This window comes from Syngnathus floridae, chromosome 12, assembly GCF_059516105.1.
Source record: "Syngnathus floridae isolate MCC-2025c chromosome 12, RoL_Sflo_1.0, whole genome shotgun sequence".
In the NCBI taxonomy this organism is placed as follows: Eukaryota; Metazoa; Chordata; class Actinopteri; order Syngnathiformes; family Syngnathidae; genus Syngnathus; species Syngnathus floridae.
In genome coordinates this window covers 10,940,001-10,955,689 of record NC_142424.1, presented here as the reverse complement: position 1 = coordinate 10,955,689, position 15,689 = coordinate 10,940,001, and the positions used below count along the sequence as shown (strand labels likewise).

At 43.1% G+C, this 15,689-nt stretch overlaps 1 protein-coding gene across 5 annotated transcripts in view; it reads left to right on the top strand.

Moving 5' to 3' along the window:
• pam (peptidylglycine alpha-amidating monooxygenase) overlaps positions 1 to 15,689 on the top strand; it is a 76,323-nt gene that overhangs the window by 6,986 nt on the left and 53,648 nt on the right. For all 5 annotated transcript variants that reach the window (XM_088391232.1, XM_088391236.1, XM_088391238.1 and 2 more), the window contains exons 2-8: positions 1,022 to 1,135; positions 1,236 to 1,348; positions 4,903 to 5,026; positions 5,694 to 5,757; positions 11,279 to 11,366; positions 12,051 to 12,142; positions 13,142 to 13,225. In XM_088391232.1, coding sequence (XP_088247358.1) covers positions 1,254 to 1,348; positions 4,903 to 5,026; positions 5,694 to 5,757; positions 11,279 to 11,366; positions 12,051 to 12,142; positions 13,142 to 13,225 — 547 coding nt within the window. In that variant the 5' untranslated portion in view covers positions 1,022 to 1,135; positions 1,236 to 1,253. The remainder of the gene's footprint in view (positions 1 to 1,021; positions 1,136 to 1,235; positions 1,349 to 4,902; positions 5,027 to 5,693; positions 5,758 to 11,278; positions 11,367 to 12,050; positions 12,143 to 13,141; positions 13,226 to 15,689) is intronic.

Sequence of the window (15,689 nt, the reverse complement as noted above, 5' to 3'; positions counted from 1 at the left end):
AAACAAGACCAAGGAAATCGTTGTTGACTTCCGGAAGGGTCACACAAAACACCTGCCGCTGATCATTGACGGTGCTGTGGTGGAGAGGGTGAGCTGCACCAAGTTCCTGGGGGTGCACATCAGTGAGGACCTCTCCTGGTCCGAAAAGGCCGCGTCACTGGCAAAGAAAGCTCAGCGCCGCCTGTACTTCCTGCGGAAGCTCAAGTGTGCATGTGCTCCTCAGGCAGTCCTGTCTACATTCTACTGTGGCACCATTGAGAGCGTCCTCACCAGTTGCATCGCTGTCTGGGGTGGAAACTGCACTGAACAGAACTTGAAGGCCCTGCAGCGCATAGTGAATACGGCTGGTAAGATTATTGGTGCTTCGCTCCCCTCCCTGAAAGACATTTACACCTCCCATCTCGCCCGCAAGGCAACCTCGATTGCGAGTGATGTGAGTCACCCGGCTTACTCTTTGTTTGACCTTCTACCCTCTGGGAAGAGGTACAGGAGCCTGCGCTCCCGCACCACCAGACTCGCCAACAGCTTCTTTCTCCAGGCTGTTAGGACCCTGAACTCGCTACCCCCTTCTGCGTAGCGTGCGGCACTGTTGCACTATTTTCTGGACTGTCTGCTGTACGCTCACTTGCTCCTTTTTGCTCCTCTTATTTATTTATTGTGTTATTTATTCATTATTTATTCAGCACGCTGTTGTTGACTTGTTTACTTGATTGTCTATTGTGGGCCATGTCTTGTCACCGTGGGATAGGGGGGAACAAAATTTCGGTTTCTTTGTGTGTCTTTGGCATGTGGAGAAATTGACAATAAAGCTGACTTTGACTTTGAGTACACATGATATAGACAATTTAAAGATAGAGCGTCGAGAGCAGGATGTTATTGCACAGCAATGTCTATTGGAAATGTTTCATAATCATCCAATTATCCGTCCAATCTTTGAAGTACAACACATTTATGCGATTGACATTACCTTGACTGTGTGATGTGGAGTAATGGCTATTACTAAGTGCATCTTCTTGCCTAGTTGGTGGAGCCTCAACCAACAAACAGCTCAACATGCCAATGGAGTAATAGAGAGTGCCTCCACCTTTTGGATGCGCTTCCCTCGTCTCCTGACTTTTCAAGCAAAGTCAACTAGGTAAATACTGTCATTGTGACAGAATCTCTCTTTGTTTTTTGTTTTTCAGTTTCACCCTTTCCAAAGTTCATGGCTGACAGCTGTTGTTCAATTCTTACAGGCATTAGGACCACAAACCATGATGGGCTACCCTAGTTTATGTGTGATACTGCTCGCATTCATTTGGAACACTTATGGCCAGGAAGCATTAAATCCACTTAATAGGTCTAAAATGTAGGTAAAACATCCTTTTCTTATTTTATACGTTTGCGAGGATATATTTCGTAGTACTTGACTGTTTTTGTTTCTTAAAGCTTACAAAAAACATGTTAGGTCCATGCCTTTTAAGACTGGCAGCGGACATCGTAGAAGAACTTCTTACTTTTTCATCTCACAGTAGAAAAGAAATTACCGTAATTTCCGGACTATAAGGCGCACCGGACTATAAACGGCACCAGCTAAAATTCAGGGATATTTTAGTTTTTTTCTTACATAAGCCGCACCGGACTATAAGCCGCACGTGCACATGAGTTTTTTTACAAAGAAAGACAGTACACAGAAAGCCGTAAAAATCCATAAATACGCCACGCCGCCATTTAAGCCTCAGGGTTCAAAGTAACCTTCTGAATAAAATGCATTAAAAGTTCACATTCATTACAACTTGTTTTTGATGAGCAAAATGTCAGAAGAATTTAATTTAAATGCTGATTGATTGGGTTTTAATACAATGCAGATGGTCCAAACAACGCCACTGCTTTGTGTAATCTCTGAGTCACATGGCAGAGTAAGAGAAAGGGTTTAGAGCCCTTTGACGCAGGTCACCTAGCGTGCATTCCTACTAAAGCTCATAATAGTCACAAGCAACACAGCCAGAATAAGCAGCAGCCATAGTCCTGTTTCACAATAGTATTTATGTTGTTGTTTTTTTCGTCAAGATACCGCACAACAGTGGTCCACAGCCTTTTTACGAGTGTATAAAAGTGATCAAGTCATCACAAAAATCACGAAAAAAAATCTTAAATAAGCCGCACCTGACTATAAGCCGCAGGGTTCAAAATTTTGGAAAAAAGTCGCGGCTTATAGTCCGGAAATTACGGTAAATACCCTCTCTATGGAAATCGTTTTTTGTCAAATTATGTTTTGTCAGTGTGTCAAACTGTTTTCATAAAATAAAATAAAAAAAATAGTAATATTACACCTGACATTAGACTTTGCTAACTTTAATGTTACAGCAACTACCTGGTTGGTTTAGTCAACAAGACCTCCAAATGGCCACCAAAAGAACTCATACAGTATCTCACAAAAGTGAGTACACCCCTCTCATTTCTGCAATGTTTAAATTATATCTTGTCATGGGACAACGCTGAAGAATTGAATTTTGAGACAATGTTAAGTAGTCACTGTAGAGCTTGGATAACAAAGTAAATGTATCGTTACTTCAAAGTAACTCAAAATACAACTATGAATGTGTAAAATGCTGGCAACAAAAGTGAGTACACCCCAACTGAAAATGTCAAAATTGGACCCAAATGTCAATATTTTTTGTGGCCACCATTATTTTCCAGCACCGCCGTAACCCTTTTAGGCATGGAGTTCACCAGAGCTTCACAGGTCGCCGCTGGAATTCTCTTCCACTCTTCCATGATGACGTCACGGAGCTGGTGGATGTTGGAGACCTTGCGCTCCTCCACCTTCCATTTGAGGATGCCCCACAGATGTTCAATAGGGTTTAGATTTGGGGAAATGCTTGGCCAGTCCATCACCTTCACCCTCAGTTTCTTTAGGAAGGCGGTGGTTGTCTTGGAGGTGTGTTTGGGGTCGTTATCGTGTTGGAATACTGCTCTGCGGTCCAGTTTACGGAGGGAGGGGATCATGATCTGCTTCATTATTCCACAGTACACGTTGGCATTCATTGTTCCCTCAATGAATTGTCGCTCCGCAGTGCCAGCAGCACTCATGCAGCCCCAGACCATGACGCTCCCACCACCTTGCTTGACTGGAGGCAAGACACACTTGTCTTTGTACTCTTCACCTGGTTGCTGCCACACACGCTGGACACCCTCTGAACCCATATCCATATCCTGAAGACAAGCAGACTAAGGATATGGGTCTGCTTGTCTTCAGGATATGGATATGGGTTACTAGAACCATGTCCTGTGGTCTGATGAGACCAAGATAAACATATTTGGTTCAGATGGTGTCCAGCGTGTGTGGCGGCAACCAGGTGAAAAGTACAAAGACAATTGTGTCTTGCCGACAGTCAAGCATGGTTGTGGGAGCGTCATGGTCTGGGGCTGTATGAGTGCTGCTGGCACTGGGGAGTTACAGTTTATTGAGGGAACAATGAATGCCAACATGTACTGTGGAATACTGAAGCATGATCACCTCCCTCCGTAAACTGGGCTGCGTAGCAGTATTCCAACACAATAACGACCCCAAACACACCTCTAAGACGACCACTGCCTTTTTAAAGAAGCTGAGTGTTAGGGTTAACAGATTATCTTGATCGTATGATTATGTTGGAATGTAACCTGTAATAATTAACCTCGCTTGTCCTGTCTTAACAAAAGTAGTAGAACAAAGTGCTAAGATCTTTTGTACTGATTGACTAGCTGCAGAGGAAGCAATCAAACTTGTTTTGTTTACACAACATCGTGAAAGACCCCCTGCTGTGCTTTGATCAGCAGGCCAGGGGCTTCGGCCCCATCCTGTCTACTCTCACCCCCACTCTCAACCCCCACTCTGTTTCTCTCAATAAAAATGCTCCTGCAAGAGGCCTGAGTCAGACTTCATTCAGCGACGAATGGACTCTCCACCTGTAGGTACTTAAAAGGACTTATTGTCTCCTGTTTGGTTCTTGCAAAATAAGTTGGAGTGTGCACAACTCTAACACTGAGGATGAAGGTGATGGACTGGCCAAGCATGCCTCCAGACCTAAACCCGATTGAACATCTATGGGGCATCCTCAAACGGAAGGTGGAGATGCACAAGGTCTCCAACATCCACCAGCTCCGTGATGTCATCATGGAAGAGTGGAAGAGGATTCCAGCGGCAACCTGTGAAGCTCTAGTAAACTCCATGCCTAAAAGTGTTACGGCGGTGCTGGAAAATAATGGTGGCCACACAAAATATTGACATTTTCTGTTGGGGTGTACTCAATTTTGTTGCCAGCATTTTACACATTCATCGTTGTATTTTGAGTTACTTTGAAGTAACAATACATTTACTTTGGTATCCAAGCTCTACAGTGACTACTTAACATTGTCTCAAAGTGTCATCTCTTCAGTGTTGTCCCATGACAAGATATAATTAAAACATTGCAGAAATGAGATGGGTGTACTCACTTTTGTGAGATACTGTATTTCATAAGAAATTAGATCGCCACTTTTCCAAAATTAATGTATAACCTTATACATGACTATAGGTATCTGTGGAATACTTAAAATAGCATGATACAGCTCTTTTAATGTGCAGTGATGCGCGTTATAAATGTGTGTGTGCCCTATGTATGTAAATTTCTAAATATAGACCTTTTCATTGTGACTGTGTTTTGTTATCCGGTGCACCTTTATGGTCAGAAAAATAAGCTACTTGTGCTAAGAAACTAAACTTTGTCTAATTTGATTGTGGATACCTTCAATGAAAACTGAGAGTCTGCGCTTTGTAAATGTCCACTACGTAACTGTAATTGGGATATTCTTCATTAAACCTGTATAAAAATCAAAATGTGTAGGTGTCCAAATATGTATTAGCCAGATATAAATCCGATATATTTGTATGTCCATAAGGATTCAGGAAAGTGCTGGATCAGATTTCAGTGATTGTTTCCCAAGGGCAAATGGGCCACAGATCTCCTCAGACTCTCCCAACTTCTCTATGGCTCTTCGGATGCCTGGGGTCGTCCCAGTTAAGGTAGGCATGCTGAATTGAAAAACCCAACTGTATAAACTTTCACTTTCAATTCTGCATGAACTCTAGAGCTTGGTTGATGAACAATTTTGCAGTAAATTGATGAATGACCCTGTAACATGACAAAAAAAGTATTGTAAATTTGACACACCACAAATAAGTTTTATTAATAAGTCTGCCAATTTTTAATGAATAAAAGCAAAATATAAGGCTCCAAAATCATAAAGAATAGAGGCCGTCTTCGTCTGCAAACCTGTGTAAATGTGTCCATTTAGGCTCAACTTCAGCTGTCAATCAAGTATGTGCCTGCTGCGGGATAGTACAATTTTACCCTCTTTTGCTTCTGTTCAAATTTATTGGGGCACTAGCAGAATTGTCGCTGACAGTGAACTGTGAGGCAGCCACAGCAGCACAATGCACTGATCTCACTGGCTGATACTTATTTTCCTTCCTCCTTCATGCCTCGCAATGTCGCGGCCAGCCAGCGAGCACTCTGAGACAGTTTACTACTGCTTTTTACATGCACTTAACACACAAAAACTGTTGCCAAAATGGAATAAAGCTTAGAAAAGCCTCTTTAGCTCCTTCATGCAAGATTTATAATAACTATGTGTGTCGATATGTATATGTACCGTATGTATGATTTTATTTTAATTTTATTTTTTTGTAGTCCGACACTTACCTTTGCATGTCATTTCCTGTGCCAACTACCGGGAGTCATACTGCATATGTCGGTGAGTATCTTTCCTATCAAACATCTATTCAAAAATGTGTTGCATCTTTTACTGGCTAACTTTAGTTGATCCCTTTTGTAGCCCTTGCTCAGCATTACATTTTTATAAATACATGCATTACAAATTACAACAATAGTAAATAGAAAATTGAGTTCACTTATATAGCACTGTATCCAAACCAGTGCAATAAGGTATATAATAATAAGGTGCAATAAGGTATGACATCATTGATGTGAAAATCATGATCTAATGTTGTTACAAAGTCATTTTACTGCCAAGCCAAGTTCAGGTTTGTTTCAGTAGGTGATTTTCATCATATCACAGCAGGGATTCCAAATTAAAAGTTGCGATTCACACACCCATTTTATTATAGTGACTGACTGTGAGTAAATTCATTGTCAAATGTGTTTTGGTCTGCTGAAAGCAAGGTTGAACCTTTGGGCCATTATTCCAAAAGCTATGTTTATTACAAACCCAAAACTGTTTATTACCAAAAGAAGACCAAACCTACAGCATAGGGATGGTAGCGTCATTCTCTGGGGCTGTTTTTCTTCATCTGTAACTGGGGTCCTTAGTCAAGGGGTACGGAATTATGATCAGAAAAAACTTTATCTGGTGTTAATGAAAGGCACTTTAAATTTTGGCAGGTGTGTGGTGGTAACCTCCATTTAACATGAATTGGAATGTAATTGGTGAATTTCATAGCCTACATTCATGTGCAACCTTGCGCAACCACATTAATTTTTTTTTTTTTAATTGCGCCGCCTCATACTGTTTGTATATCAGAATACGTGTTTTATATCCATTTTATATATCCACTCTTGATGAGAGTAATTTACCACCACAGCAATTTGTATTTATATTAAAGATTTTCTACTATTATAACCATATCTTCCAGAAACACTAAATAAAAATGATCATTATATGATCTTTTTTTTTTTTTTTAATTTGTATTCATGTCTTTGAATTTTTTTTTTTTTCATTTCAACTAGCATCTCTGTTCAACCGTGTTCTTTTTTTCATGCTTTCCCATTTGAAGAGACTGGTGTCCAAATATCAGTCCTCTAATGCATTATGTTCTTTATGAGTGTAGGATCAAGGCGCCATGAAAAACAAATGCGTTTAATGCAAAATCTGCTTAATCAGTATTATTTTAAAGTTGTATGCTATGTATACAGTATAAGTAAGTATTGTTTTTACTAAAAGTCGCTCCGGAATAGAATAGAATAGAATAGAATAGATCTTTATTGTCACTGTCTCACTTGTACAATGAAATTTAAAAGTGCCAGCTGATCAGTGCATAAAATAAAATAAATAAATAGAATAAAAAGATTAAAACAGACCGGCAGAAGAACATACACAGACATACACCGACAATCATTTCTTTTTAGCAGCATTTAACGTGACTACCGCTGTGGGGTAAAAACTGTTTGCAAATCTGCTCGTCCTTGACCTAATCGATCTGTAGCGTCTGCCTGATGGCAACAGCTCGAAAAGGGAGTGGCCAGGGTGGGAAATGTCCTTCAGACTGTTCTGTGTTTTTTTGAGACAGCGGGTTCTGTGTAGGTCTTCCATTGTGGGGAGAGGGCAGCCAACAATCTTCTGTGCTGTGTTGATGACTCCTTGGAGCTTTTTCCTCTGAGCTGCAGTGCAGCTAGAGTACCAAACACATATACAATACGTTAAAGTGCTTTCTATGGAACAGCGATAGAAAGACACCAGCAGTCTTTGCGTAATGTTGTACCTCCTAAGCACCCTTAGGAAGTAGAGTCTTCGCTGGGCCTTTTTTTAGCAGCTCAGAGGTGTTCACGCTCCAGGTGAAATCCTCCTCGATGTGGACTCCCAGGTAGCGGAAGGAGGACACCCTCTCCACACAGATCCCATTTATGATAGCTGGTGGAATGTCCGTTTTATTTTTCCTCCTAAAATCAATGATCAGTTCTCGGGTTTTAGCCGTGTTTAGGAGCAGATTGTTCTCTCCGCACCACTTTGATAGCTGCACCACTTCGCCCCTGTAGGCAGACTCATCCCCCTGGTGGAATGTCCGTTTTATTTTTCCTCCTAAAATCAATGATCAGTTCTCGGGTTTTAGCCGTGTTTAGGAGCAGATTGTTCTCTCCGCACCACTTTGATAGCTGCACCACTTCGTCCCTGTAGGCAGACTCATCCCCCTTTGAGATGAGCCCCACCACGGTGGTGTCATCCACAAACTTCACAATAGTGTTGCTGTGGTGGGCGGGGGTGCATGTATGTCTGTAGAGCGTGTAAAGCAGTGGGCTCAGTACGCAGCCCTGTGGGGAACCGGTACCAGGACTGAGAGGTGTGGATGTATGACGGCCCACTCTCACCCTCTGGCTGTGACCCGTCAAGAAGCTCTTAATCCACATGCAGGTATTGTGTGGAAGTCCCAGGCACCCCAGTATGTCCATCAGTCTGTGGGGGAGGATGGTGTTAAAAGCAGAGCTAAAGTCCACGAAGAGCATCCGCACATAGTTTCCCGGCTGCTCCAGATGGGACAGTGCAGCATGGAGGGCTGGAGCTACTGCATCCTCTGTGGATCTATTTGCCCTGTAGGCAAACTGGTGGGGGTCAAAACCTCTGAGCAGGAATGATGTGATGTGACCCCGTACCAGCTTTTCAAGGCACTTCATCACCACCGGGGTGAGTGCGACAGGCCGGTAGTCATTGAGGCTGGTGATGTGGCGTTTCTTGGGCAAGGGGACTATAACGGAGGATTTTAAATAGGATGGGACGGTAGACTCGGGAAGGGACTGGTTGAAGATCTTTGTGAAGACTCCAGCCAGCTGATCTGTGCAATCCTTCAGGACACGCCCAGTGACGCCGTCAGGACCCGCAGCCTTCCTCGAGTTGATGGACCGCAGCGTGCGCCTCACCTCATGCTCCTTCACTGTAAGGGTGAAGCTGCTGCGGACTGTAAGATGTGATGTGGCCGCTTCAGGTGGCTCAGACTCGAACCGGGCAAAGAAGGCGTTAAGGTCCTCTGCCAGTGAGTCGTCCCCTTCAGCAGCTCCGATGGTGGTTCTGTAGTTGGTGAGATGCTGGACTCCCTGCCACACTTGCTTGCTGTTGTTGCTGTCCAGGTGATCCTCAATCCTCCTCTTATAGGCACACTGGGCCTCTCTGATGCCTCTCCTCAGATTGGCTCTGGCTGTGCTGTAGAGAGCCCCGTCCTCCGACCTGAGGGACAGAGCGGTGTCCCTCTCCTTCAGCAGCCGAAGGACCTCCCGGGTCATCCAGGGCTTCTGGTTGGGGTATATCCGTATAAGTTTGTCCACTGTGACAGTGTCTGTGCAGGGCTTGATGTAACACAGAACACTCTCTGTGAACACATTCAGGTCCCGGTGTTCGAAGATGTCCCAGTAAGTCCTGTCGAAACAGTCCTGCAACTGCTGACAGGCGTCATCAGGCCAGGTTTTAACAGATTTTGTGATGGCAAGAGTTGATTTCCTGATGGTGGTATATGCAAGGATTAATAGCAGTGACTTGTGGTCAGACTGTCCCAGGTGAGGTAGCTGTTTTGCCCTGTAGCCTAGCTTGATGTTGGAGTAGACCTTGTCCAGAGTGTTAACTCCTCTAGTGGCACATTTAACATGCTCGTGGAAACTAGGGAGTCCTGATTTCAAGTCTACACGATTAAAGTCCCCTGCCAAGATGTGGACTGGGTCAGGATATCTGCTCAGCTGGCTGCTAATACTGCCATGTAATAGTCCAGCAGCTAGCTTAGCATTAGCCTCCGGAGGTATGTAATCGACAGTCATGACTACGGTAAATTCACGAGGGAGGTAAAAGGGCCTGCATTTAATAGTCACATACTCCAGGTCCGGGCAGCAGTGACTGTCTACAGTCACCATATTAGTACACCAGTTGTTATTGAAGTACATACAGCAGAATTATGTGTAATAAAGGTTTCCTAATAAATCTGATATGCTCATAAATGCTGTGCTAAAATTGCATTGCTCTAGTAAGTAGCAGTCAGGAAATATTCAAAAAATAATGAAATTTTCAAAGGGGGGCTAATACTTTTGTCCTTAATTGTACGTCGCATTAGTCATAAAATGCACCATAAAGTGAAAAAAAAACATATATAAGTCAATCCAGAGTGTAAGTCGCATTTTGGGGGAAATGTATTCGACAAAATCCAACACCAAGAACAGACATGAACGAGCAACAACAGGCTAAACGATAGGCATGCTAACGTGACATAAACACATACAAAGAGCTGAGAACGGGCCTGACGTAACATTCAGAGTTATTCAAATAACTATTACATAAATAACACGTTTATCAAACTATCTGTGTCACTCCAATTCATTACATCCATCGATCGTCCTTTATGGAAATGATGCCGCGTATGCGCCGCGCCGCTGACGTCTAAATATTCTAAATATTCCACAGACCCATATAACGATATATAAAGTATATATCAAATAACTATCATATAAACAACAATATTATCAAACCATCTGTGTCACTCCAAATCATTAAATCCGTCGATCAAATTCCTTGTCCTTTGTCAACAACGCTGCGCATGCGCCGCTGACGTCAACCTCGTCGTTATTCCACAGATCTAGTATATAACAATATTGTAGCGTTAACAAAGTACCAGGAAAGATGTGGGTTTGGTAAACGGCTCTTTATTTAACAAAACAAGAGTCCAACGAGCCAACAACTACTGAACTGTAACGATTAAAAACATATACAAGTTGCTACACGAAATAAAATATATCAAATAACTATAACATAAATAGTTCACCGCCACACAGACCCAAGCACCGGCGTCGACTTCCAGGGGTGTGGCAGCGTGGACTTTCATCCCCGGAGGTGGCCCTTCCAGCCACAGAGACGGAAGAGAGCTCCATATAATAGGACCGGGCGTGCGTAAAAGCCATGTCCGAGCCCCATCCACCGTCCCCGGACAGCCACCCGGCCGAGCGCCAGCCCCCGACTTCCATCCACGGAGGTGAAAGAGAGCTCCGTAGAGTAGGACCGGGCATGCGTATAAGCCATAATAGTTTTTCAAACCTTCTGTGTCACTCCAAATCATTAAATCCTTCAAACTCTTCATCCTCCGTGTCACTTACAAACAAAGCCGCTAATGATGCCGGTAGTACGTGGGGCCCTTCGTCATCTTCGTCATCCCGTGATCGAATCCTTTGTCCTTTATGTAAACAACTGCCGCGCTGCAACTACAGTAATCCTTTGCTACATCGCGGTTCATTTATCGTGGTTTCACTTTTTTTTTTTTTTTTGAAAATTTGTGAAAAAAATCACATAAGTCGCTCCTCAGTATAAGTCACACCCCCCCACCCACCCACCCAAACTATGGAAAAAAAACCGCGACTTATAGTCCAAAAAATATGGACTATATATATATATATATATATATATATATATATATATATATATATATATATATATATATATATATATATATATATATATATATATATTATAATATATTCCTATTTAATCATTCTAACCAAATGTTTTTCCTTCCCAGTGGACTTCATGCCTCAGGCCAGTATGAACACAGTCCATCACATGCTGCTGTTTAGCTGCAAGACCCCCGTTTCCATCACCAACTACTGGTAATACCTAACATGGTGTTAGTTTTTCACATGTTCATTGTATATTTATTATTATAGCCAGGGGTGAACATAACAATTTGGGTGTGCTTCTCAAAGATGTCATTTTAATATTAATGAACTTTTTTCATTTTTTTTCTTGGTTTCTATTTTGTCATTACAACCACAAATACAAGCGTTACACGATGACAGCTTATTAAAACAATACAATATGATATTTTATAAAATACATTAAATTCATACTTATTCATATTTTACACTGTTGAGCTCCATGACCCATTGAAAATGTATTTGCCCACAGTGGTCATACTTGCAGTATGGGACCCTGTGCATTTTGTTAAATAACAAAATACATAGTGCAGGCAAGTGCTGTCTCATGAGGTGTAGAAATTTGCAATGGTGGTTTGAATAGGTTGTGCACCAATTGAAGGGTGCAATGGTTATTGTCCAGGACAATTTCATTTCCATTTTTTAAACATTTCATTCATGTTTTCAAAAACAACAACATAATGCCGGATTTTCACTCATTTCAAAATAATGTTTTGCTTTTGTTGCTTTCAAGACATTTTAGGCACCACTGTGAATTTTTCCTCAAGGGTACCAATACAGCAGATTGCTGTTGTGTCTGTTTCTGATGATGTGCAATGCACTGTCTTTGAATGACTGACTTTGACATTTTCATTCAAGGGACTGTGGCACTACACGGGGTACTTGTGTTGATGAAACATCCATTTTGTATGCATGGGCTCGAAATGCACCACCAACTAATCTACCCAAAGGTACATTTTCCAAGAAATGTTGTCATGCAGCATGTATGAATGTACGTGAGCCTCACCCTCAGAGTATGTCATGACCTAGCCCAGGATCAATTTAAATGTCACGATAGTGAAGGCTTGCTTGAGAGTCCTTTTAGTTTATTAACCACTGGCCTGCTCCCCCATTTTACATAATGTCTTGGGAATAACAGTGAGAGGCATCTGTCTGAATGCTCAGGCCAACTTCCAAACTATTTCAAAATAACTTTCATACAAGACACTTAAATGTACAGCCATTTCCCAGAGAATCCAAATGCAATCTGTCTTCTCTCTTTTTTCAATGAAACACATTTGATTTTTACTGCTTAAGCAACTATTTCACTGCAAAGTGTGTCTGAGTCCTGAGATGGCAACACACTGTGTGGTGACATGACCTTGCACCTTTTAAGCCTGAAGCAATACAACCTCAATTTAAAGTCTTTGCAACCTTTGTTTTTGGACATTAACTGCAGAAACAACCGGTTTTTAAGGGGAGTTTAACCACCTAGTAGGAATACACCCAATAATGGCACACAAAACAGGTACCATTAGGTCTTGAATTGTTTTGAACATGTAGGCTACTTTAATTCAACATTATTCAACAAAAACACTTGTATAACAAGTTTTAAAGTAAGAACTTGTAATTGCTGACGTTTAACTGCATGATTTTCCAAGTCTTTCAACACATTTTACTTGAAAGCAACCTGTAGTACATTTCAGAATTTCAGTTAAAAATAAAACTGTCATGACAACCAAAGTGAAACATCAATTTTTTTAAATGTGACTTTTTACTTTTTACAGCTGATTATGGTTAAATAAATAAATATTTTGTCTATAATTAATTTAATAGCATTACTTTTCATGTACAATTAAGATACAAAAAGATAAATTCAATAATTTTATGTTTTTGTTTTGATAGTGAACTGTACTATAAAATTGTATTCATGTTTTCCTTCATTTTAATTTGCCCCTGTTCCTTGATAGATGTTGGGTTTGAAGTTGGACGGAATTCAGGAGTGTCTTACTTTGTGCTACAAATCCATTATGGAGATGCCAATGCTTTCCGTGGTAAGTACTCAAATTCTGTTGGCAAAAATTGCTAGATGGCTATGTCTTACACTTTAATGTAGATGTACATGACTTATTGTCTTACTTCCCCTTCTGTGAAATAGATTATATATCATTCACCAGATCAATTGTTTGGAATTACCGTATTTGCCGGTGTATTGGTCGACCTTTTTCGATCCAAAATCGACCGAAAAAAATCGACCTCGACTTATACACCGAGTCATAAAATTTAACTTTGTATTCATCGCTTCAAATGTGATGGTAACCAAGGCCGTTTCTCATGCATCTCATTGTGCGTGGGTGTGCGTCCGTCAGGCTCATCAAACAGCGAGAAACTGAATCATTATAAAGCGTTCGTCGCATTAACACGCATCCTCAGCAACAATTTCAAATATTCTCACCTCAATAACGGACATCGAAAGCCAGACAGCGACGATGACTGCTAGGGGGAAGTACTGGGTATTGAGCGAATGTGCGAGTCATCGCGCGTCAAGCAACGACAATAACTACCGGTACGTAAACATTCAATCGCCATGTCTAAATGAATGTCGTTGGCACTTAGAAAATATTCGCCAAACTTGGCCAGACTTCCAGGGGAAGAGGCCGAATTTTCACTTGTTCTGGCCGACATGGGGAACCAGCCGAAGCGGACACTTTACGGCGGTTGAGTCGTTGACACTTAGAAAATATTCGCCAAACTTGGCCGGATTTCCAGGGGAAGAGGCCGAATTTTCACTTGTGGTGGCCGACACGGGGAACCAGCCGAGGCGGACACTTTACGGCGGTTGAGTCGTTGGCACTTAGAAAATATTCGCCAAACTTGGCCGGACTTCCAGGGGAAGAGGCCGAATTTTCACTTGTGGTGGCCGACACGGGGAACCAGCCGAGGCGGACACTTTACGGCGGTTGAGTCGTTTGCACTTTGAAAATATTTGCCAAACTTGGCCAGACTTCCAGGGGAAAAGGCCGAATTTTCACTTGTGGTGGCCGACATGGGGAACCAGCCGAGGCGGACACTTTACGGCGGTTGATTCGTTGGAACTTAGAAAATATTCACCAAACTTGGCCAGACTTCCAGGGGAAGAGGCCGAATTTTCACTTATTCTGGCCGACATGGGGAACCAGCCGAGGCGGATTCTTTATGGCGCAAGAGCACTTAGAAAATTTAAACCGGGCGGCGTGCGCGAGTGCGCGGCCCGCTGGAAGTCGAATGAGGCTCCACGATTTCATCCGCGGTGCTTATAAAGTGCCGATCCGCTCGGCGGGAGCTATTTTCGGCCACTTGGCGCGTGCGCACGGGCTCCCGGATGTGCCGGGCAGCGTGCGCGAGCTCGCCGGCCGCAGGAAGTTGAATGAGGCTCCGCGATTTCATCCGCGGTGCTTATAAAGTGCCGATCCGCTCGGCGGGAGCTATTTTCGGCCACTTGGCACGTGCGCACGGCCTCCCGGATGTGCCGGTCGGCGTGCGCGAGCTCGCCGGCCGCTGGAAGTCGAATGAGGCTCGGCAATCTCCTCTGCGGTGCTTATAAAGAGCCGATCCGCTCGGCGGGAGCTATTTTCGGCCACTTGGCGCGTGCGCACGGCCTCCCGGATGTGCCGGGCGGCGTGCGCGGGCTCGCCGGCCGCTGGAAGTCGAATGAGACTCCGCGATCTCCTCCGCGGTGCTTATAAAGAGCCGATCCGCTCGGCGGGAGCTATTTCCGGCCACTTGGCGCGTGCGCACGGCCTCCCGGTGATGCCAGGCGGCGTGCGCGAGTGCGCTGGCCGCTGGAAGTGAATGAGGCTCCGCGATCTCCTCCGCGGTGCTTATAAAGTGCCGATCCGCTCGGCTTGGAGCTATTTCCGGCCTCCCGGTGGTGCCGGGCGGCGTGCGCGAGCTCGCCGGCCGCTGGAAGTCGACTGAGGCTCCGCGATCTCCTCCGCGGTGCTTATAAACAGCCGATCCGCTCGGCTGGAGCTATTTCCGGCCACTGCGCATGCGCACGGCCTCCCGGAATTTAAACACATTTCATCAATAAATTTCGCATATTTCTGATTGAATTTTGAAGTTTAATATAATGCAACAATTGAGCTCGACTTATACAAAGGATATATCATAAAATCGTAAATTTCCGTCGAATTTTAGGGGGTCGACTTATACACCGAGTCGACTTATACACCGGCAAATACGGTAGTTGATTTGATGATTAGGTGAAAAGTACCGTAATTTCCGGACTATAAGTCGCGGTTTTTTTCATAGTTTGGGTGGGGCTTATATGTTTTTTTTCACAAATGTTTACTTTATCATTAAGACATCACTTACAAGTATAGTTGACCTCTTCCCATGTTATTTTTAGTATAATTGATCACTTCACATGCTTTTATATCTTTATCTTGAACATATTCAAAACATAAAAAATAGAGAAAACATCAGATAAAGCAATTAACACTTTAAAGCACCATATCCAAGTCCACTGTCTGCTGT